This window comes from Ostrea edulis, chromosome 1 (assembly GCF_947568905.1).
Source record: "Ostrea edulis chromosome 1, xbOstEdul1.1, whole genome shotgun sequence".
NCBI classification, from domain to species: Eukaryota; Metazoa; Mollusca; class Bivalvia; order Ostreida; family Ostreidae; genus Ostrea; species Ostrea edulis.
The window spans coordinates 100,738,768-100,764,819 of record NC_079164.1 but is presented as its reverse complement, the minus strand read 5'-3'; the positions used below and the strand labels follow the sequence as shown (position 1 = coordinate 100,764,819).

General features: G+C 35.4%; 1 protein-coding gene and 1 long non-coding RNA gene across 2 annotated transcripts; one reads left to right on the top strand and one right to left on the bottom strand.

The window, feature by feature from the left end:
- Positions 1-452: 452 nt before the first annotated feature.
- On the top strand, positions 453-24,831 carry LOC125669929 (uncharacterized). The gene is made up of 19 exons (XM_048904790.2): positions 453-900; positions 5,888-6,056; positions 6,475-6,649; positions 7,314-7,483; positions 7,844-7,916; positions 8,033-8,098; positions 8,429-8,578; positions 9,246-9,448; positions 10,997-11,221; positions 12,855-12,971; positions 13,547-13,698; positions 14,805-14,908; positions 15,133-15,306; positions 16,229-16,434; positions 17,314-17,460; positions 17,561-17,690; positions 19,821-20,000; positions 20,211-20,307; positions 20,392-24,831. The coding sequence occupies exons 1-19, from the start codon at positions 770-772 to the stop codon at positions 20,564-20,566; spliced, it is 2,844 nt and encodes a 947-aa protein (XP_048760747.2). The 5' UTR covers positions 453-769; the 3' UTR covers positions 20,567-24,831.
- On the bottom strand, positions 741-3,999 carry LOC130047004 (uncharacterized). Its single transcript, XR_008796092.1, has 2 exons — positions 3,880-3,999; positions 741-2,294 (listed from the first exon to the last, which is right to left on the bottom strand). It is a non-coding gene; the product is annotated as an uncharacterized LOC130047004 (long non-coding RNA).
- Positions 24,832-26,052: the final 1,221 nt, after the last annotated feature.

Here is a 26,052-nt window from a genome sequence, read left to right as displayed (position 1 = left end):
TATAAAAGTTCTAAATTGATTGAAGGAGGAGAAAAATTATCAAGGCCTATATATAATACATCGATTTCTTGGGATAAAATGGGTGATAATAAATATATATGTCTCACAGTGGTTAGGATTCAATAACAACCCCCGGTATTTGAAGTGTAAGTCATATATGATCAACCTTTAAAAAAAAAAGACCGCCTTGCGTGAGTCCAAATATTTAGCCCAGCCGAAAAGTTCCCCACCCCAAAATATTAGTATAATATACAATGTATAATGAAAACTTAATTAATCAATTAACAAATTACAATATGTGACACAACTACATATATAATTTTTGTTGTTGTATTTATGATTAGATCTACATGCCAATTAACGTATGAATAATGGTGCTGTCAATATTAATTTATAAAATTCAAGTAGGCCTGTACCCATGCGTGGACAAGATTAAAAATTGCTACAGCCCTGGGTCTAATCTATGTCGCATTTCGCCACGAAAGCCATTGACTGCTCAGCATGAGTAAATAATTCTCAAATGGGACGTAAAACATTTATAAAGAAACAAAAGACCCCCAAACAATCTAATGGGATCATTGGGATGGGACCTCCAACTGCATTACACACAGTTCTACCTTCAAATTTGACGAAGGCTGCGCACCCCCAGATTCTTAACTTGGTTCAGCCTCCTTGAAAAATATGAAAACAGAAAGTAGAAGTGTGGATTCAGTGACGCGTGGCGAGGTAAATATTTAGTTGTGTGGCGTGAGACTGCAGGAACGGACGCATGGCATCCCCGGAGAGTCGGAGATTGAAGGAAGACAGGACCAGGGCACGGAACTGGAAGCGATGGGGGCCCTATCTCTCGGAGCGACAGTGGGGGACGGTGAGGGAGGATTATTCAGATGATGGGAACTGGTAAGGAATACTGACCAATATATAGAGATATTTTAACAGTGACTCTCAACAAACAAATTTTGCGTATTTCACGGTTGAATATTAGACCGTGTAACGTCCTGGGCACCATGCATGCGTTTTGTCGCAAACCGCGCACCTGCTTTTTTTTTTTTTTTTTTTTAAATGTGGTCAGTGGTCACTAGGGCCAGTTGAGAACAACACGAAACAAGTAGGGGCTATTGACTGATTGAGCACTGTTGAGAACAAACACTGCAGGAAACTTGATTAATTTTCTTAGACCTAATGAGATGATGTTTTAAAATATTCTTATGTTTATCATAGGGTGAATGAAGAACAAATGATTATGCAATAAGCTTTATTCATAATTTTTATACTGTAAATCTTTAATTTGCTAATTTTGCATACATATATAGAATATCGTCCTGCTTTCAATAGCACACTGTGCTATATTACCATGCTGGGGGTTTAAACCTTTCACTGTTTGAAATAAGCATTATAATGGAGGTCATGCAACATTTCATATCAGCTGAAACTGGTTTCATATCTGTCACCCCATCAGGGATGACTGGAGGTCCTTTAGATTTCACACAGATATACTGAAGGAACATTATTTTCATTTCTAAAATCATGAATTAATAAAGGAGTGTACATAAAAAATTAAAAAAAACTCAATATGATCAGAATAAATCTTTGATCCACCCTCCATTTGTTATGTTGTTACAAGGAGTGGATCAAAGATCTTATTTGAATCAGATTGTTGTAATTGTAATTAAAAGATTTATATAGCGCCCTATCAACATTAGTTCTCTAAAGCGCTTTACAAATGTGAAAGAAAAGATAATATAAAATCGTTGTTACAAGGAGTGGATCAAAGATCTTATTTGAATCAGATTGTTCTTTCAAGGAGTGGATCAAAGACCTTATAAGAATCTTGTAGTGGGAAAACCTTGACAGCTACAAGCACAGATTAAATTTATATATATAGAGTGATTAAGACATGCTTGAAAAAGGCACTATGAAATACACTGTATGTGTATAGAATAGAATAGATTCATTTCTTATGCATAACACAGAAACGCTGTAATATTAATTTTTGTTGGTGGCATATTCGGTCAGCTGTTCGGAGACGCTGCACTAATTTACTGACATACATCATTATGTCTGATGAAAATGGCAAGGCCAGCTCATGTTGGAGATAGTCCACAGAGGCACAGAAAGGAGAGTGTAAATCCAGGAGATTGTCCACAGAGGCACAGAAAGGAGAGTGTAAATCCAGGAGATTGTCCACAGAGGCACAGAAAGGGGATGTGTAAATCCAGGTTATCTTTGTAAAGAATCAAATGTCACAGGACCCCAGTTACATAAGACATCACACTGGAGGAGTACATCCTGCCCTAAATAGAAAATGTCATCTCAATTACACAGAAACCTACAAATACAATCAGACTGACTAATGCAGGGGGTCTCTTATCATGTGTAGCATGTCTGTCAGTTACATTGCAGAGAGAGAAAGAGGGGAGAGAAAAGAAAGAGGGGGGGTAGAGAGAGAGGACAATTTTTAGTCATTTGACCTCCCAGAGCTCCGTTATGAAAACAAGTGAACCGTCTGACAGGACAAATATTCTGTCCATAAAGTTACATCCCAAGAAATGTGACCTACAGAATGTGAAAGGTTTATATTATATTCAATAGAGCAGTCAATTTCCCTAAAATGGGTCTGATGAAATTTAAGGACTCTGTACAATTGAAAAATAAGAAGAAATTTCTCAATTCATAGTCTAGAAATTCCCAATCTTGAGACAATGTAATCCAGTTTTTCAAATTATCACAGCTATTGTACAGAAAAATACAGAGATTTTTAAACGGTACTTTGATGGAGAAGGGGGTGGGGTTGGTTACTGAATGAATGTAACTGAGTAAGAGTGTATTTTGCTCTTTACCTTTAATAAACCCTGTCTTTATCTGGAAAAAAAAACCTTGAAGATTGTATGTTGATTAAGAATTATTCATTCAAAGCAAAAAATTCTTCTAATAAATTCCCCGGTCTAAAGGGTGTTTTTTTTTTTATTTGTAATTTCTTAAAAGACGTTTCAATCCTGGTAAAAATTTGAATTCATTTCTGATGTATTATGTATTATACATTCAATTAATAAATATTAATGAAATAAAATTGACAATTCTGAACCAACTATCAATATCTATACATGTATGTACAGTTTATGCATACAAAGTCAACATGTATGATTTCCACCATGCATTAATTAATTACTGGGGTAGTCGCTAAGGTTTTTGTCAGCCTTGAGGTAAGTGACTCTTGCTTTTATCACACACTAAGTCATTTCTATGAGACAAGTCACTCCTATGTAAATAAAACATTGTTTCACTGCAGCAAATTATCCAACATGGTAAATTCTGCATATAATGAGACTGAAATGTCATGAGAAAATTACAAGTACAAAGAGATGTTTGTTGATAATAGACACAGACGAGTCATAGGAAGTGGATGATTGTCTTAAAGCGATTCCGCATCCTTCCTAGTTCATTAATGTGTGGAATCTTGTTCATCTTCCTCGTTGTTCACTATATGATGTAATGATTAAAGCCAGCTCATCTAATTTGCTTAGTAAAAAATCGGGGAAACATATATAGAGAATCGGAAGCATGATTTTTCTTTTTCAGAAATTGTTATGAACTGATCACTGTTAGTTTATCTTCACCTTTTCATATTTCAATAAAAAAAATATGTTGTGCAATACGGGTCATCTTAAGATAAGCCTGTTGTAAGTGGATTCCATTTTAATGACAGTAGGTTGACAGACACAATGCAGATGAAAATCTGTGTCCTGAATTAAGGACACAACTCTAAAATGACTTTACATTCGACCATGGATTTTTTTCTTCACATGTACAAGAATTGTAAGACTCATTCATACCCTGGTAATCAGAAGTTTAAAACATTCATGTGCAAGAAATACTCACGAAATCTACGAAATACGAGCCCCCCGTGTTTATGAGGATTTCACGGAGCATTCAATGTTCCTAACATGCAACATTTGATTTTACTGAACCTACACATGCAGATATCTGTTTCAAACAATATATTAGATCTTCAAACACAATCCCTGCTAGTAGTGGCATACATATATAAATATTGTTGTGTCGGTATTTAGGGGCCTTCTGTTAAACATATGAAGCTTTTATAGAAATGCAGAAGACAGAAGTGTTGATTACGATCTTAAGTTCAAGGGTCATTGACTGTGATTCACACTTATTAAATGTTGACTTTGTATGTTCTCCCTAGTAACAGCTGTGTGGGAAACGGATTGATGAGACATTCTGCACTCAGGCTGGATATAATATATACTAGTATCAGAGATAAGATCATAACACATTGTAAGGACAACAAAGAGAGTGGGGGGGGGGGGGGGGGGGTTAAAGTGTAAAGTGAGGAGGATTTTTATAACCTGTAAAATGCCTAAGTATAAGGACAGAATTCTTAAAATTTGACCCACAGAAAGGTGTAGATACAATTAAGATATTAGATTAGTGGGAACAAGTGGTGTGTGGACATTGTCCCCACTGATATTAATTCTCTCTCAAAAACATTTTTTGCACAATTTGAAAGAAAGTATTAGATAAGCTTACAACTTAACCTAAGATAATACAGTGATATGTATAATTCTGACTTCTACAGAACGCCCCACAACAGTTGTCCGCACTAATATAACATCATATATCTAGACCTCTCACATTCTGTGGGTTACGTGTTTGAGAACCTAGCTGTATTAATACTAAAATGAGAGAAGTCTGGAATAGACATTTCATCTGCTGTCTAACCCTGTCCATATTTTTATGTCCTTTGAAAAAGAGGGGGCATATTGTTTTACACCTGTTGGTATTAGTAAGTCAGTCTGTAGAACAAAAGTTTTGTCTGCTCAATATCTTTAGATCTCTTTGCTTGACAGATGTCAAACTTGGTATACTGGTACATCGTAAAGAGTAGATGAAACCTACAGATTTGAGGTTCGCATGGTCAAAGGTCAAGGCTGAAACTGGACATTGTAATGTATTGTCTCCTCTATATTTTGAGAATCATTTGCTTGATTGACACCAAACTTAATACATTGGTACATCCTAAGGAGTTGATGACCCCTATTGATTTTGATGTCACATGGTGAATGGTCAAGAATCAATCCACTCTGGACTTAGGAAGATGTTGTTCGCTCAATGTCTTAAATTGTTTTCACATTACTATCTATTAAATAATACATGTGTATAACCCTTTTCAATTACACACTACAGGGGACATGTATGTTTCTAAAACATTTCTTGTTCAAAAATAGATTTTATTTTAAATAATAAAAGCACTGATGCGACAGGGGACCTCAATTTTTAAGGTTTCATCCAAGACACTCACGACATTTACTTCCAGTGTTAAACACTCACGACATTTACTTCCAGTGTTAAACACTCACGACATTTACTTCCAGTGTTAAACACTCACGACATTTACTTCCAATGTTAGGCACTCACGACATTTACTTCCAGTGTTAAACACTCACGACATTTACTTCCAGTGTTAAACACTCACGACATTTACTTCCAATGTTTGGCACTCACGACATTTACTTCCAGTGTTAAACACTCACGACATTTACTTCCAATGTTAGGCACTCACGACATTTACTTCCAGTGTTAAACACTCACGACATTTACTTCCAATGTTAGGCACTCACGACATTTACTTCCAGTGTTAAACACTCACGACATTTACTTCCAATGTTTGGCATTTGACAAAAGAACAGTAACTTAACTTCTAATATCCTGGGTGTGATCTGGTCACTGGGGATCAAATGCAGGACCTCCCCATTTAAGTGAGGCGAATGGCCCAACTATCTGAGCTGAGGTTACTGTGAGTTAAATCTACAGCTGTATGGGTGACCAGTAGATCAGACAGGGATTCTAACGTGAATGGGTTTTCTTACAGTTGGAACTACCTTCCACATGACCATGCCCGGTCCCGAGCCTACAGGTGGGGAGAGGACGGCCTCCTGGGGATATGTGACAGACAGGGGCGACTCTGTCAGGCCCTAGCCTTGTGGAATACCAGGGACCCCATCCTAAAGGAAAGAATGTACGGCCTCACAGGACATCAGGTATGACAGAGAAGGGGCGTGTAATGATTGGTCTAATTACGTTGCTAACGAATAAATTACAGATGTTGTGTCGGATTTGGTATTGTGAATAAGAGACACTATGTGAATAACGACATTGAAAATTTGGTTTTTAAAAAAAGAACATGTTTGCTTTTTTTCTGCCAATACTGGGAATACAGTAAAACACGCTCATAACAAAGTCATGCCTGTTGTGAAGTTATATATTATATTCACCCATGAGAGGAAAATAACAGAAATTTTATTCTTTATAAAGAAGTTTGGTTACAAGGAACTGTTTTTAGCTGACCCTGAAGGTTCGTAATAACAGAGTTTTACAGTAACTGTATTATAAAATTATTAATCCTTGGATTATATTAGGATTCATTAAATTTAAAAATGGCTGTTTTGCCGTCGCCAGGGGAACCATGGGGAGGATGTGAAGGAGTTGTACTATTATCTGGACAGCACGCCCACGCATTCCTACATGAAGGCGCTGTACAAATATCCCCAACAGGAGTTTCCCTACAGTAAGCTGGAACACGAGAACCAGATACGGGGCTTTATGATGCCAGAGTATGAAATCCTAGACACAGGTCAGTAAACTGGTCCCCATTTATTATGTGGCAGTCAGATAGGTTCGATCGCTAGTGGGCAGATAGGTCATTTGGTAGAGCACCTGATAGAGATCCATGGGGCCTGGGTTCGAATCCCGGTCTAGTCCATTGCATTTTCTGTTTATAAGTGAAGGTGTTGGTGATAGGGTATATATGATTAAGTAGAAGAGGTTATGCTTTTATGCACTTTTATATATGTATGTTTGTGTAGATCTGAGAGAGAGAGAGAGAGAGAGAGAGAGAGAGAGAGAGAGAGAGAGAGAGAGAGAGAGATATCAGTTTGAAATTGCTGATATTTTGATATGAATTGTCTATTCTAGTGCTAAATACTTTAAAACTGGTTGCATTTTACACAGGTGTATATGATCGGGGTTATTTTTATGTTATTCTTTTGCAGGTGTGAATGACCAGGATTATTTTGCCGTGATTATTTTACAGGTGTGTTTGACTAGAGTTATTTTGATGTGATTATTTTACAGGTGTGTTTGACTAGAGTTATTTTGACCTGATTCTTTTACAGGTGTGTTTGACTAGAGTTATTTTGACCTGATTCTTTTACAGGTGTGTTTGACTAGAGTTATTTTGACCTGATTCTTTTACAGGTGTGTTTGACTAGAGTTATTTTGACCTGATTCTTTTACAGGTGTTTTTGATCAGGGTTATTTTGATGTGATGGCAGAGTATTGTAAACAGTCGCCCAATGACATCCTAACTAAGTACACCATCTCCAACCGAGGCAAGGAGCGGGCCACCATTCATGTTCTCCCCACCCTGTGGTTCCGAAATGTTTGGTCCTGGGGAGAAGACGCTTATGTGAGTCGTAGGTCAAGGTCAGATAGTGCAGTTCAGATGACCTTGAAGTCTCGAAGTCATAAAAGAAAAACAGAGCCATGTAAAACAAGTCTTATGTTTTGATTTTCTCAGAGTTTCTCCATTACAAACTTCTTAGAATAGTTTGGTTTTTCTTAACAAGGAGAGTGAAAATGGTTTTAGAACTTTAATAACAAGGAAATTTGGAGACATTTCAGAGTTTTCATAACAAGGAAGGGTATATATATCTGATGTAAATTTCTAATGAGCACCAATGTATGTACTTATACAGGTCCTTGTACAAATAGTTTAAAACTTCATGTTTCTAATAAAAACTTTATTTTATCTTTTGCTGCACCATAGTGTTATGTGAGACCAAAGCCACAGCTACAGAAATTGTCCAGTCATACAGTAAAATGTGACCATCCAACGCTAGGTGTGTGTTCGTTCACCTGTAAAAAGACTTCATGAGAAAAACGGCTGAATTTGGTTAGACCCCCCCCCCCCTATCCTTGTGTATTATTGATAATCTGATTATTTCTGTTTGTAAAGGAGAAGATCAAAATCACCACATAGACCCCACAGTGGACCAGACCAAGCCTCCAGCAGCTTTCTGTGGTAGGTTTCACCACGACACAACTTCTGTGGTAGTTATCACCACAACTTCTGTAGTAATTATCGCCACAACTTCTGTGGTAATTATTGCCACCAGCTCTGTGGTAGTTATCGCCACAACTTCTGTGGTAGTTATTGCCACCAGTTCTGTGGTAGTTATCGCCACAACTTCTGTGGTAGTTATTGCCACCAGTTCTGTGGTAATAATAATCACCACAACTTATATGGTATTGATAACAACAAAGATGAACATAGTTTTGAAAGCTGTAGATTTATGTCATACTTATGAAGATTAATGGAGAATATTATAAATGTAGCTTTTTTTCTGACAAGGGTCGTTTTACTGGGAGGTGGATCGGGATCAGAACAAGAAAGAACCAGAACTCCTGTTCACGGAGAATGACACAAACTTCAGACGTCTGTACGATGTGGGAGATGGTGTTCAGTACGCGAAGGATGCCTTCCACGATTACGTCATCGATGGTACAGTAGTGCAGTCTTTGATGAATATGTAATGTCTGAAAAAACTGATAAAATTAGATGAGATGTTTGTGTAATTAACAATACATGTATACTCCTAAATAGGACTGAGTCCTTGTGTTGCAAGTTTGTACTTGTAATACTTCTTGAATAATGCGCAATCATGAAAAGTATGCTGGCATGAAGCATTGCTGTTTATACTCTCATGTACTTTCAGAACTAAAGTTTATTTCTATATTCATGTTTTAATTTCATTTCTGTTGAAATATACCCAGCTGCTAACATTTTCGTACTAAATTCATCCAGATTCGTGCACACATTGTTCATTATCATGAGGAAATTTTTAAAGATATCGAAGGCAGAATGATTGGAAATGTAAATAATTATTTTCATTCATCAGTTACTTTGACTATTTATAAATTTTCATTGGTCAATTGCAGTCCTTTACTGTCTTTAAGCCAGTGTATATGAAAACAACTTGATTGAATGATAATAAAACACTTCCATAAAAAATATACTAGACCAGTTGTAGAAGAATTTTGATTGGAATTTAAATTATATACATGTAGCTCCATGGACACATGCTAGTGAATAAAGTTTGTTTCCAATTAAAATGAAACCAGAGTACATATATAATTTTGTCATATAATATTTCAAAATCATTTGAAAGGACAGAAATCTGCAGTGAATCCATCGCATTGTGGTACCAAGTGCGCAGCTCACTATGTACTGACTCTTGACCCCGGGGAAGAGTTCACCATCAAGGTCAGACTGTATTTTGAACTTGAGACTCCCAAACATGAAATTTTCGGACTGGACTTTGAGGAAATCTTCCAGGAGAGACAGAGAGATGCTGATGCCTTCTATGAGGAGGTTAGAAAGTGATGATTTTCTTACGTTCTGTAAACAGCTGTTAAAGTTCTAACATGATATGCAGAGCTCCAGATAATTTACCACATAGAGTATTTGCCCTTGATTATCAAACCAATAAGTAATTTGCTTTTCAGAAAAAAAAGTCAAAAGAGTATTTTGTTAGTTTACTGATTATCTTTGCTGTTTTGCCACTAATACACAATTTGATCACTTAATCGAAATGTAATCACAGAGTGTCTGACGTATTGAAATTCAATACTACAATGATTTTTAATACACTAACGACAATGAAGAGATTAATCATAAAAAGACCTACAATGGATCCCTCCATAAACATACAAATATTTATTGCACAGTAATAAATTTTATAAACACCAAAGTGACCAAACAAACAAGTCTGTTTGTCATGTTGTAAATTAAACTGTTATCGCTGGGAACTAAAAGCATTTTTGACCAAAAACTTTCACTTTCAAGTCACCAGATTTTGTGTCTTTCTACAGCATTTTTAACTCACCTGAGCAAGTGAGCTTTTCTGATCACCCGTTGTCCGTCTGTCTGTAAACTTTCTTATTTTTAATTCTTCTCCAGAACCACTGGGCCAATTTCAACCAAACTTGGCACAAAGCATCCTTGGGGCAAGGAAATTCAAGTTTGTTTAAATTAAGGGTCACGCCCTTCTCCAAGGGGAGAAAATAGTAAAAATACATTAACAAGTTTTTAAAATCTTCTTCCCCAGAACCTCTGGGCCAATTTCAACCAAACTTGGCACAAAGCATCCTTGGGTGAAGGGGAATCAAGTTTGTTCAAATGAAGGGCCACACCATTTTTAAGGGGAGATAATAACAAAATAGTAAAAATACATTAACAACTTTTTAAAATCTTTTTCTCCAGAACCACAGTGCCAATTTCAACCAAACTTGGCACAAAGCATCCTTGGATGAAGAGGATTCAAGTTTTTTTTTCAATGAAGGGCCACACCCCTTTCCAAAGGGAGATAATAGCAAAATAGTGAATATACATTAACAAATTTTAAAAATCTTCTTCTCCAGACTTTTACATTTACATGAAAGGTTCCTAACATGGTGCAGATTTTAGTTTGTAAAAATCATGGCCCCGGAAGTAGGTTGGGGCCACAATAGGGATCAAAGTTTATACTTGCGAATATATAAGGAAAATCTTGAAATATGGGCCAAGGTAATTCAGGTGAGCAATGTGGCCCTTGGGCCTCTTGTTATTTTAAAGTTAGACGAACCTTGTTCAGCCCATATATATTGTTTGCACTTTGCTTTCACTGTAAAATTTTACTTTGTACTGGTTAACCAAAGATTAATTTTTGTCCTGCATAGAAAGATCATATTTGCAATAAGAAGTTGATAAATAAATGAATGACTCACCTTTTTGCAATACTTTGAATACACAATGAGATATTGTCACAGAAGTGGCCTTTCAGTTACTTTAAGTTACGGAAGAAGTATCATTTTTCTCTTGACATTTTTGGGATTTGGGCACCAACTTTGCATGATTATAATTCCCCCCCTTTTCATGTAGAAAATCCCTATGAAGAACAAGCAGCAGAGACGGGTGTCCAGACAGGCTTACGCCGGACTTCTGTGGAGTAAACAGTTCTATTATTACGTCATTGAGGAGTGGCTGAAGGGAGACAGCAACCAACCCAAGCCACCAGCTGAACGACAGCGAGGCCGAAACTTTGAGTGGATGCACCTGTTCAATATGGACATCATCTCCATGCCGGACAAGTGGGAATATCCCTGGGTAAATGAGTAGAATTTGTGAGTAGGTCAAATGATTACTTGATACCTTGAATAGAAGATAAAGGTCTGAAATGTAAACAAGACATGAAAAATTTATCATATTTATACTGTGTAAGCAAGACATTCAGTTTACATTACAATTCAATGTTACATTACAGTATTGATACATTACAGTATTGTTACATTACAGTATTGATACATTACAGTATTGTTACATTACAGTATTGATACATTACAGTATTGATACATTACAGTATTGTTACATTACAGTATTGTTACATTACAGTATTATTACATTACAGTATTGATACATTACAGTATTGATACATTACAGTATTGTTACATTACAGTATTGATACATTACAGTATTGATACATTACAGTATTTGATACATTACAGTATTGTTACATTACAGTATTGTTACATTACAATTCAATGTTACATTACAGTATTGTTACATTACATTATTGATACATTACAGTATTGATACATTACAGTATTGTTACATTATAGTATTGATACATTACAGTATTTGATACATTACAGTATTGTTACATTACAGTATTGTTACATTACAATTCAATGTTACATTACAGTATTGTTACATAACAGTATTGATACATTACAGTATTGGTACATTACAGTATCGTTACATTACAGTATTGATACATTACAGTATTGTTACATTACAGTATTGATACATTACAGTATTGATACATTACAGTATTGATACATTACAGTATTGATACATTACAGTATTTGATACATTACAGTATTGATACATTACAGTATTGATACATTACAATTCAATGTTACATTACAGTATTGTTACATAACAGTATTGATACATTACAGTATTGTTACATTACAGTATTGTTACATTACAATTCAATGTTACATTACAGTATTGTTACATTACAGTATTGATACATTACAGTATTGTTACATTACAGTAGTGATACATTACAGTATTGATACATTACAGTATTGATACATTACAGTATTTGATACATTACAGTATTGATACATTACAATTCAATGTTACATTACAGTATTGGTACATTACAGTATTGATACATTACAGTATTGATACATTACAGTATTGTTACATTACAGTATTGTTACATTACAGTATTGTTACATTACAGTATTGTTACATTACAGTATTGTTACATTACAGTATTGATACATTACAGTATTGATACATTACAGTATTGATACATTACAGTATTGTTACATTACAGTATTGATATATTACAGTATTGTTACATTACAGTATTGTTACATTACAGTATTGATACATTACAATTCAATGTTACATTACAGTATTGATACATTACAATTCAATGTTACATTACAGTATTGATACATTACAGTATTGTTACATTACAGTATTGTTACATTACAGTATTGATACATTACAGTATTGATACATTACAGTATTGTTACATTACAGTATTGATACATTACAGTATTGTTACATTATAGTATTGATACATTACAGTATTGTTACATTACAGTATTGTTACATTACAGTATTGTTACATTACAGTATTGATACATTACAGTATTGATACATTACAGTATTGTTACATTACAGTATTGTTACATTACAATTCAATGTTACATTACAGTATGCTTCCTGGGATCTGGCGTTTCACATGATTCCGATGGCAGACATTGATGTTCAATTTGCCAAAGATCAACTTCTGCTATTTCTCAGGGAGTGGTACATGCACCCAAATGGACAGGTGAATAATTTATAGAGATAAAAAGTACGGTTGAATACGGGTGTTTATATAGATAAAAAGTACAGGTGAATACTGGTGTTTATATAGATAAAAAGTACGGGTGAATACGGGTGTTTATATAAATAAAAAGAACACGTGAATATGAGTGTTTATATTCAAATAAAAAGAACACGTGAATATGGGTGTTTATATTCAAATAAAAAGGAGACTGAGGTGAATATGGATGTTTATATAGATATCATGTATACATCTTATGTACATGTATATATTTTCATTAAGTATTATCTCTTTTCTATTCCTCATATTATATTTCTGTGAGTATGTTTTATACAGAACCACATTGTGCTAACCCATCTAAATAAAAGAATTTACTTACCATTACAAATTCTATAAATAGTATAATTTGTATTGCCAATGAACACGAGAGTTCAGAATCCATGAGGGCAGTTTCTCGCGATTGTAAGCGAATATTCTTTCTTTTAATTAGGAATCTATAGTAAACATTTAATGCTGAATAATGGGTGTATTTCAAGTATTGGGAAAAGTTTAAAACTCCTGTTTCTATTCATTTCCAGATACCTGCGTACGAGTTCAGTTTTCAGGACGTAAATCCACCTGTTCATGCGTATGCTGTTCTAAGAGTATACAAATCCTCCGGACCGAAAAACAAGCGAGACCTGGCATTTCTGGCCAGGTGTTTCCACAAACTGATACTCAATTTTACATGGTAAATTGCGAGCTTTGGTTCAAGACCAATTTGGGCATTAAAGCGGGGATGGCAATATAACAAATTCACCATTACCGTATATACTCGCCTATAAGTCGGATTTTTGGGAGTCAGTTTTTGGTCCAAAACTATATGTCCGACTTATAGGCGCGTCCTAAGATTGGTATTTTTCTGGGCGGCGTAATGTAGTGTTTTTTAAACAACTCTGACGATTATCATGGACTACCACACAAATTATTATTGTTCACAAATATCTAGACATATTGTATTGTTTATGTATTTTAAAATTATATATAAAGTACAAGTATTTACATATTTTTATTTAGTTAAAAATTATTTACATACCGATACATGTAACTAATACTTTCAATTCAACTAATCTATTGTTTATCGGTAAAATTGAATTACGAACCCGATTTAATATTGAAATATTCATATGTATACCGGCTGAAATATATTTCATAAAAGATTGGATATTGTTAACAGATAATTTAGATCATCATTCTTGATTCTTAAAAACTCTATTGTTGATACAATGAATTATTATACCGGAATCCCACTATAACAGTTTTCGCGAGGCGCGTGCCACTAAGTAAACATGGTGTCCATAATAGATCAAGGGTTGCGTTTAAACCCCAAAGAGAGATATATGGCTTGGATATTGAGCACCTCATAATTATTAATTTCTCAAAATATTTTTTGAAACATAGGTACAAACACTAGAGCATTGACTTGAAATTGTCAACCGATTTTGACAAAACTTTGCACCGACTTATATGCGGGTCAATGGCAAATCCTACAAAATAACCTTAAAAAATACAACCGACTTAAAGGCAATGTATTGAGGGAGCACTGCAGTTACAGGTGACTGATTAAAAACAGGTAGGTGTATCCACAGGTGACTGTTATTGATAACAGGTAAATATATCTACAGGTAACTTGTTACGGACAATAGGTAAAGAGAAATACATGTATATATTGTTGAAATATAGGGTTCCTACCTAAAATACATTTACAAGTAGTTCTATGCAGATAGATATGTCAGTATGTGAGTACCTGTTGTTTTCATTAACATAGGTCACGTGTATTTTTTTTTCTAATTTCAGGTGGATAAATAGAAAAGATTTGGAAGGTCGAAACATTTTCACAGGAGGTTTTCTGGGTTTGGATAATATTGGTATTTTTGACCGCTCAAAACCACTGCCAACAGGTACGTACATCACAAATGATGATCTCCTTTGTAAAGGCAACTTTAGTGTTGTCCGGAACAATGTATTTAGTTCTTAGTTCATATAACTAGGTTGGAAATATTTCTCTTCATCTAGAAATCAGTGAATTAATGACAGTACAATTATTGTAGGTGGATATCTGGTTCAGGCATCAGTGAATGAATGTCTGCGTTCACGAGTGAACTAATGATTACAATTATTGTAGGTGGATATCTGGTTCAGGCGGATGCCACGGCGTGGATGGCGTTCTTCTGCTCCATCATGCTGGAGATTGCTCTCACCCTGGCCAGAAGGGACTGTATTTATGAAGACATGGCCAGCAAGTTCTTTGAACATTTTGTGGCTATTGCTGATGCCATTAACCAGAAGGACGGCATCGGTGAGATTTTGTTCTTGGTCTACCACTCAAGTTTTGTGTCAATGTTTGATCCATTTAAAAAAAATGCCAGGGAAATCTTTTGGTTGTTGTCTTTATTTGATGAACTAGATGTAGATGAAACCCTGCACAAGCATGGGAAATCACAATTAAATAATATTATATAGAGGAAGGACTTTTTAATTTATATTTGTTTATTCATATAAACGGAGTAACTCTTCTGTTAAAGATGTTTATGTAAAACTTTCAGAAGTTTCTAATAAAATTTTAGGTATTTTTTGATCAAATAATTATTGAACACATGCTCATTTATGTGCATTAGTGTTTAAAAATGAGAGTATAAATTTAATAGTAAGTACATGTAATGTGAAGCTGTTTCTAATAAAAATAAAAATTCCATTGCTTAGCCTTATTCTATATAAACATGTACATAAGAATGAAAAGGTAACTCATTCTACAGTCAACATAAAAAGGAAAGATAACTCATGCTACAGCCAAGTTAAAAATTATGCCTGCTTCATCAACATTTTTAATTTTCACTGTAAGTGTAAAGTTTGCTGTAACTGTGTTTTACTATAAATGTGAATTCATTATAAGTATGTTAGCTGTAACCATGTTTTACTGTAAGTGTGAATTCATTATAAGTATGTTATCTGTAACTGTGGTTCACTGTAAGTGTGAATTCATTATAAGTGTGTGTGCTGTAACTATGTTTTACTGTAAGTGTGAATTCATTATAAGTATGTTATCTGTAACTGTGGTTCACTGTAAGTGTGAATTCATTATAAGTGTGTGTGCTGTAACTATGTTTTACTGTAAGTGTGAATTCACTATAAGTATGTTATCTGTAACTGTGGTTCACTGTAAGTGTGAATTCATTATAAGTGTGTTTGCTATAGTCGTGTTTTACTGTATTCTGTTCCAGGATTGTGGAATGAGGAGGACGGGTTTTTCTACGATCACATCCGAGTGAATGGTAAGAGTACAATGCCCCTGAAAATCCTCTCCATGGTGGGTCTGGTGCCACTCTTCTGCTGTCTGGTACTCAAACAAGACGTGTTGAGGAGGCATCCCGGATTTTACAAAAGAACCAGATGGTTTCTAGATAACCGTAAAGATCTATCTCAACATGTAAGGAGGCTTAGTATGCACTGTTGCTTTATTACTACATGACTGTATACTATTCTGAGACTCATACACATCTCCAGAATAGAAAAATTCTCCTTGAGTGTGTTGCACTCCCAGACAATTATTTTCCTTTCTGGGAGTACCAAACCGTACTAGGGGGACTGTCACTTCAAAATTTTGCATCTGAAGCTGCACCTAGATAAGCGGAAATATGTTTTGGCCATCCTTTGGGAGCAGGGCTAGGGTTGTTGTTAAACCTCCACCTGCTGATTTTTTTCGTCACGTCTAATCCGTCTCGTCATGTCTAATCCGTCTCGTCATGTATAATGTAAAGTCACTCAGTGAGAGAACTAAGACAATCCTTGCTTTATCAGAGTTTTCTTATACTGGAATCAGGTTGTTCATCCATCTTCCCATCCATAATCCAGAGATCCATGAATATTGTTATAGATATCATTTATAAGTATGATAATCCAGATATCAATAAATCGCATTGTAGATATTGTTTATAAGTGTAAATATCCAGATATCCATGAATATTGTTAAAGATATCATTTATAAGTATGATAATCCAGATATCAATGAATCGCATTGTAAATATTGTTTATAAGTGTGATAATCCAGATATTAATAAACCTTGTTATAGATATCCTGTATAAGTGTAATAATGCAAATATCAGTTAATCTTGTTGTAGATGTCCTTTTTAAGTGTGATAATCCAGATATCTGTGAATCTTGTCGATATCCTTATAAGTGTGAATATCCAGATATCAATGAATCTTGTTATAGATATCCTTCATGGATGTGATAATCCAGATATCAACAAACCTTGTTACATCATTTACAGTGTGATAATCCAGCTCTCATTGAATCTCGTTGTAGATATCCTTCATGTGTGATAATCCAGACACCGATGAACCTGCCTTGCTTTTGTCTCTAGTTAAGAAAGAGCAGCTCCAGAGAGTTCTGACTCATCTGCTGGACGAGAACAAATTTCTATCGCCATACGGCATCAGATCTCTGTCTAAGGTACCATGCATATTTATTCACAGTTACTTTCTTTGTTTGAAAATGTCAGTCAAAACATCTAGATTATTGAATGTACTTAAATCTATTTTGTTTGTAACAGCACCATAGAAAAGAACCGTTCATTCTGCAGAGTGGGGGGAATGCCTACAGTGTAAAGTACGAACCCGGGGAATCGGAGAGTAACATGTTTGGTGGAAACAGCAACTGGAGAGGGCCTATCTGGTTACCAAGTACGTTCTCCTAAGTTTTATTGTTACCAAGTACATTCTCCTAAATTCTAAGGTTACCAAGTATGTTCTCCTAAGTTTCATTGTTAACAAGTACATTCTCCCAAATTCTATTGTTACCAAATACGTTCTCCTAAATTCTATTGTTACCAAGAATGTTTTCCTAAGTTTTATTGTTACCAAGTACATTCTCCCAAATTCTATTGTTACCAAATACGTTCTCCTAAATTCTATTGTTACCAAGAATGTTTTCCTAAGTTCTATTGTTACCAAGTACGTTCTCCTAAATTCTAGGGTTACCAAGTACGTTCTCCTAAATTCAAAGTTACCAAGTCCATTCTCATAAATTCTAAGTTACCAAGTACGTTTTCCTAAATCCTATTGTTACCAAGTACATTCTCCTAATTTCTATTGTTACCAAGTATGTTCTCCTAAATTCTAAGGTTACCAAGTACGTTCTCCTAAATTCTAAGGTTACCAAATAGCAGGTTTTTCCTGAGGGTCTAAAATTTGGGGATTTGCTGGCTCAAAGGTATGCTAATAATTTTAGTGAAATAAAATTTGGCAGACGAGGAAGAGGTGTCTTGCAAATACTGAAATCACAATTGGTTGCATATTTGGCAAATGAAATTTTGGCGGAAAGCTATCTAACCGCTAAATTAAGCAAAAGTTGTCACCCCGCAGAATAAATCTGCTGTATGATACGTTCTTCTAAATTCTAAGGTTACCAAGTACATTCTTCTAAATTCTAACTGCTAGAATTTAACTAGAATAGACTGTTTAGACGAGTGTGATGTTTTCCTAAATTCTATTAGAACTTAACTAGAATAGAGTGTTTAATTAGTCGAGTGTGATGTTTTCCTAAATTCTACTAGAATAGACTGTTTAGACGAGTGTGATGTTTTCCTAAATTCTACTAGAACTTAACTAGAATAGACTGTTTAGACGAGTGTGATGTTTTCCTAAATTCTATTAGAACTTAACTAGGATAGACTGTTTAGACGAGTGTGATGTTTTCCTAAATTCTATGAGAACTTAACTAGGATAGACTGTCATGGAGAGGGTGATGTTTTCCTAAATTCTATTAGAACTTAACTAGGATAGACTGTCATGGTGAGGGTGATGCTACTAGAACTTAACTAGGATAGACTGTCATGGAGAGGGTGATGCTACTAGAACTTAACTAGGATAGACTGTCATGGAGAGGGTGATGAAGTACATGTAGCTGTCTACGGTGATGGTGCTTTCCTAGCATTAAACGTCTGTGGCATGGAGGCCTGTGTATTGTATTGTCAGGGAATGTTCTGCTCTCTTGTGTTCACAATTGAACACAAGTTTGTTCCCTTATACTATAAAGCCTTGTGAGAGATGCTATGTTTTACACTGTACAGTCCCATGAGAGATGCTATGTTTTTACGCTGTACAGTCTTGTGAGAGATATGTTTTACACTGTACACTGCTGTGAGAGATGATATGTTTTATACTGTACAGTCCTGTGAGAGATGATATGTTTTTTTATTATATACCCATCAATGTATCGTTCTTTGATACTGTGGATTTCACAGCATGTGATCTGGTTTTCCGGATCACCACACTGTGGTTTTCTGATTCCGTATCAGTATCCTCTGAAACTGATGCCGCCACAATGCATCAACGCAACATTATTTGTGGAAAATATTGACCGCGTCACAAACAAAACTGTGTACACAAAACATAATTTCATGGTATGTATGTGTTTTTGATAATTTGGATTACATTTATTATCTTATAAATGTGGATTTAAAATGCATAAGGGGGTATATAATAAATTTATCATTACTACAGTAACTTGATCCGAAGAGTTGGATCACGTCTCGTTGACAGGTGCGGATCATCAGATTAAACTCGATGCTTTGCGTCTCGTGTGATCTGATGATCCGCGCCTGTCAACTCGACGTGATCTGACTCTTCGGATCAAGTTACTGTAGTAATAATATATATACACTGTATAGTCCTGTGAGAGATGATATGTTTTATACTGTACAGTCCTGTGAGAGATATGTTTTACACTGTACAGTCCTGTGACAGATGATGTTATTACAGTGTACATTATATGAATGTTTAAACATACTACATTACGAACCTTTATTTCAGTGAACTATCTTCTCATAGAGAACCTAAGGAGATATGATTACTTCTTTGGAGATTCCTTCAAGGTTGAGTGCCCCACCGGGTCAGGGAAATGGATGAGACTAACTGACGTGGCACATGAACTCTCGATTAGGTTGTCCAAACTGTTCTACCCGGACCCTAGAGGTGTGAGGCCTTGTCATGGTCAGTATCTCACAATACTGTTACTTCTCGAAAGCAAGTTTGGTTCCGCATCAGTAGTTCTGCATCTGCAGTTAATGAATCGAATAGCCATGTTTTGAGTTTGTCCAGAAAACTGTTCTGAAGGGGGTCCCATGATCCAAAAATTAAGAAGGAAATAGAAATTGTTATCACTTGTTCCTTCAAGATATGATCGTAGTACTGTTTTTTCAGGTGATGAGGAGAAATATGCCAGTGATCCTGATTTCAAAGATTTAGTGTTGTTTTATGAATATTTCCATGGCGACACAGGAAGAGGATGTGGTGCAAGGTAAAGATTGATATGAAATGAAAACAAATGTTTCTGTTAAAATGTTCAATTTCTTGAGACGTAATAAATTGTTCTTGATTTCAGTCATCAAACAGGATGGACAGCCCTTGTTGCAAATCTTCAGAAATACGTAGCAATCCGTGAAAAGTGGATCAGCTCAATACAGATGATGAAGCTACGAAAAGTCTCCAATACTGGCATTCCATTGGACATTGATGTGATGTTAGACTTCAGTTCAGAGGGCGAACTATCCTCATAACTGCTGGACCTCGGCTCATAGGGCAAGCTATTCTCATACCTTGGACCTCAGCTCATAGGGCAAGCTATTCTCATACCTTGGACCTCAGCTTAGAGGGCAAGATATTATCATAACCACTGGACCTCTGCTTCAAGGGCAACTTATTCTCATAACTGCTGGAACTCAGCTTAGAGGGCAAACTATTCTCATAACCTCTGGACCTCAACTTAGAGGGCAAGCTATTCTCATAGCCTCTGGACCTCAACTTAGAGGGCAAGCTATTCTCATAACCTCTGGACCTCAATTTAGAGGGCAAGCTATTCTCATACATGTAGCCTCTGGACCTCAACTTAGAGGGCAAACTATTCTCATAACCGCTGGACCTTGACTGCAAGGGCAACTTATTTTCATAATCGCTAGACCTCAGCTGAGAGGGCAGGCTATTTTCATACCTTGAACCTCGGTTTCTCCTCTAGATTCTGCCTATCCATCTGATGGCAGTAAACTACCCTCATAACATATTGATCATGACTCAAAACACCCCTAGATAACTCCAAGGATGATGTGTTTTCATTATCATAGTTGTGATTGGTAGAGGCAAAAGTCACCTCAAAGTCACACCAACATTGAAATGCTCTCCCAACATTATTCATGAAGATGAAGTGTCTGTGATGCCTCATTTCTTCTGGCTGTCCCAGGTTATATTTCAAACAATCATATTAAACCACATGCATTATAATGTTAACTCATGACTAAACCTGGGACTTATCAGAATTAAATTTATCAGCCACTTGTAATTGAATAATGGAGAATCATCTGGTTAATTGTGGATTATGTTTGATGATAACAGAAATCAAAATAGCACTACGTAAATACCAGATTTTGATTCACAGCACTGGGTATTATTCATTGTATTATCAGCAATAGAATACAGTCTTACAGCCACTAGTATAGGGCAATAGGATGCTCCATTTCTGTAACACTTCCTCATGTTAATGGAGGCTATGAAGTAACTCTTCCTCGTGTTAATGGAGGCTGTGAAGTAACTCTTCCTCGTGTTAATGGAGGCTGTGAAGTAACTCTTCCTCGTGTTAATGGAGACTGAAGTAACTCTTCCTCGTGTTAATGGAGGCTGTGAAGTAACTCTTCCTCGTGTTAATGGAGACTGTGAAGTAACTCTTCTTCCTCATGTTAATGGAGGCTGTCAAGTAACTCTTCCTCGTGTTAATGGAGACTGTGAAGTAACTCTTCTTCCTCATGTTAATGGAGGCTGTCAAGTAACTCTTCCTCGTGTTAATGGAGGCTATGAAGTAACTCTTCCTCGTGTTAATGGAGGCTGTGAAGTAACTCTTCCTCGTGTTAATGGAGGCTGTGAAGTAACTCTTCCTCGTGTTAATGGAGGCTGTGAAGTAACTCTTCCTCGTGTTAATGGAGACTGTGAAGTAACTCGAGGACGGACATACAGACAGACAGACAGACAGGAGTACCGTGTGCTAATCTTCTTTACGTTCTTTAGGTACAGTGTTCATGGTTTTGAAATATTTTTGTATTTTGAATATTTATTCATCTATGCAAGTCTAAAAGTATTATATTTTTTCAATTATCAGTATGACTTGATATGAAATACATGTTTATACATGTAGAACCGTATTGAACCTCCTGCCCAGTACCACCGTTACTGCCAGTGTGTATAATCCCTACATTTTATACTTCTATATACTCCTCTAATCTCACCTAATTTGTCCAGATACTTTTCCAGTGCTGTTGTTGGTTTTTGTATTATTTGTTTTACATCTGTATGTTTACATCTCTTTATCTATCTTTTTGTACAAGGTTAAAATCTTTTTCTCCAAACTTACTTGTAAGATACTTGCATGAAGATCTTGGTTACTATCAGTTTCAAGGTAAAATACAGAAATTCAAAGTCATTAGAAGGGGAATTCTGAAATTCCTTTTGTACAAGATTCAACCTCTGGTTCCTGTCTTATTTTTATAAAAATTTTGAGAGTTTTTAACGTGAAGATATACAGTCTGAACGATATTAGGTTTATATAACTACAAACTGACAGCTATAAGTGCTTGTGTAGTTATGTTTTGATAAAACTGTCATAAATTTTATCTTGCACAAAGACCTTGGTTCCAAGGTCAAATGCAAAAGGTTAAGAACAATGGAGAAGGAAATTTCTTGATATCTTTAAGTGCAAGACTGATTTTATTTGGTCTCCGATTTTATTGTTGCTTCCTTGGATGTAAAGTTAGTCAAAGATCTATGGTTCCATTAGGTTTTTAGGGTTAACTGTTAAAAGTCATTGGAAGAGAATGACTAAAGTTGATGTGTTTGTGCGATGTGAAATTTGTGTGACAGTTACAGGTATACATTGCTGTCTTACTCTTAAGATCTGAAAACTCATTGATATTGTAGGTCAAAAGTAAGGTTACTAGAATCACTTCTGAGAATTTTTCTTTTTCAATACAGCTATATTAAGGTTTAGATACAGTTGAACCTTTCATGGGTCTATGAAGTAGCATTAAAACCTATGACTTTTCAACACTATACACGACCATTCCTCACGATAAATTAAAGACTAGACTTTTTGACATCATAGACAGTTGCTTCTTCAACAAAAACGGAAATATTCATATCTAGTGATCAGTCATTCAAAAACTTACTTTGTTAAACACCACTCTGATTCCACGCACAAGTACTCTGAAGTTGAAATAAAAAATATGCTAGAGTTCCTCATTGACAATATCTTCGTGGTCTTTGGTGATCAGGTCTTCCAACAGTCTGTTGGAATTCCCATGGGCACGAATTGTGCTCCTTTGTTAGCTGACCTGTTTTTATATTCATATGAAGCAGAATTTATTCAAAAACTTCTACATGAGAAGAAAAAATCTCTCGCTGTGACCTTCAATTCGACTTTTAGATATATCGATGACGTTTTGTCTATTAACAATGATAGCTTTCATTCATATGTCGATTTGATATACCCCTGTGAGCTCGAAATAAAGGACACCACAGAGTCGTCCACTTCTGCTTCATACTTAGATATTTTATTGAAAGTAGACATTAACGGCAAACTAACAACTCAACTGTATGACAAACGGGATGATTTCAGCTTCTCCATCGTCAACTTCCCACATTTATGTAGCAATATTCCATTATCACTTGCATATGGTGTTTATATATCTCAACTGATTCGATATGCAAGAGCTTGTTCTGCGTATTGTCAGTTTTTAAATCGAGGTAAGCTACTGACAAACAAGTTGACGGTACAGGGATTTCAACAGTCTCGATTGAAGTCAGCTTTTCGCAAATTCTATGGTCGTTATAACATACAGTTCGTCAATACAACCTCGCATTGGGTCAAATGCTGTCTGACGTGTTTCATACCGATTGTTAAGCCGTTCTTGTCACACTGATTTTGACTGCGGATAACTCCGTTTACCTGATCAGGATATGGGGCTCACGGCGGGTGTGACCGGTCAACAGGGGATGCTTACTCCTCCTAGGCACCTGATCCCACCTCTGGTGTGTCCAGGGGTCCGTGTTTGCCCAACTATCTATTTTGTATTGCCTGTATGAGTTATGAGATTGATCACTGTTCGTTATCTTCACCTTGCATTAGTGTAAATACTGTATAATGAATTGGGTTTATTAGAACAAATATGATATAGTGTATTAGGTTTAGGAGGACAAATGTGGTATTTGGCTTATTAGGACAAATAATATATAAGATTTATTAGGACAAATGTGGTATATTATATCAGATTTATTAGGACAAATATGGTATTATCTGTCAGTATAGAAGTATTTATGTTATTCACTCCGAGTTGATATATGCATATATGTTAATGTATTGGATTATCTACAGATTGTACAAAGTTTTACGAATTCATGTTTTTGATATTTTATTGTTGTGAAAAGTTCAACATTTGAGACATTTTGATTATCTGTTTTTATTTGATTGTGCTACGTTGTATCACCATACTCTTAACTGGTTGATTATGTACTCAATACTCATTTAATGCTCATACTTTGATTTTTAGATGTATGTTTTTTGCACTTTGTTTTTGTGTTCATTATTCTATACTCGTTGTCAGTAAATTACAAAGGTTACATTGCATTACAGGAAGTTGTTCGTAACCTCTCCAAAAACTGAGTTATGTAACTGAATGTAACATTTACGTACTGCTCCCATGATTGGAGATTGAGTGTGAACAAGAAAGAATGCATATGTTTTACTATATTAATTCATCACAATAAAGATTAACCAGCAAAGTCAGTGGCAGTTCATTTGATTTGTGCTTTTGAATCTGAGAAACATTTATTGAGACTCTTTGTAAAGTTTCAATACAAATTTCCACGTCTGTGAGTTGGTGATCTTTATCTTTTGACATCAGGAACTTGTTGTGATAAAACATCTTGCACATCAAAACAAAAGTGGCTATCACCTATCCTTCTGTGTTTAGTAAACCAGAAGTGATAAAAGAGAATTAGATAGGTTACATGAGGAATATGTTTGGTTCCAGCTGACATCGTCTGTAACAACACTGTCTTTGTAAGACTCCTTATTATAACTGTATTTTCAACCACTTTGCACAAATTCCACATTTTGTAATCATACTTATACTCAAAGTTCCCTTTGAAAAGATGAAATTCTTTAAAATGAAGCTTCAGTTTTTAACACGGTTATTATATCCCAGTTGATGGGATGCATGTATGAATTACTCTACCTATACAGGATTCCTAAACCACATAAAAACCCTTACAAACAAAAATACACTGCTGGATCCAATAAGTGTTCTAACAAGCCCCTATCTTTGCTCCTAGCGAAACTATTAACAGCTGTGAAGGAGAAAATTCAAACGTATTGTGCCACTACATATACCATAAGTGATGTAAATCGAATGTGGATTCTAAAAACTTCTAAAGAAATTTAATTAAATTGAAAGTAACAAAACTTGTTTCAAATCAACATCAAAACGTATAACTTTTCATTACTTTACACAACCACTCCTCAGGATAAATTAAAGACTAGACTTTTTGACATCATAGACAGTTGCTTCTTCAATTAAAATGGAAAAAGAAAATATTTATATCTTGTGATGACAGCCATTCAAACTAGATCGCCCCTAATAAGCGCATGCGCTTAAGCTCTTTTAAATTACTTTGATAAACACAATTCTGATTATGCGCACAGGTATGCTGAAGTTGATATTTTAAAAATGCTGGTGTTTCTCATGGACGATATCTTCATAGTCTTTGGTGATCAAGTCTTCCAACTTGTTCAGATTCTTTATTTCCTTAAGCTACACAGTTCGTCGGTTATAAATACAAAATATTTACAAATATATGCCAATACAGGTGCCACTTAAGAAATAATTTCAACAAAAATGGATATCATCATATTACGATAACAAAATGTATAATAATGACATGGAAAACTTTTTATATACAAACTTTGGCTAGGACTGCTTAAAACAAGTTTGGTCTTCACAACAGT

Coding starts and splice junctions, on each gene's coding strand:
- LOC125669929 (XM_048904790.2), top strand. CDS start 770: ATGGCATCCCCGGAGAGTCGGAGATTGAAGGAAGACAGGACCAGGGCA. Junction 7,917..8,032: donor ATGTGACCATCCAACGCTAG/GTGTGTGTTCGT, acceptor CTGTTTGTAAAG/GAGAAGATCAAAATCACCAC. Junction 15,307..16,228: donor TAACCAGAAGGACGGCATCG/GTGAGATTTTGT, acceptor ATTCTGTTCCAG/GATTGTGGAATGAGGAGGAC.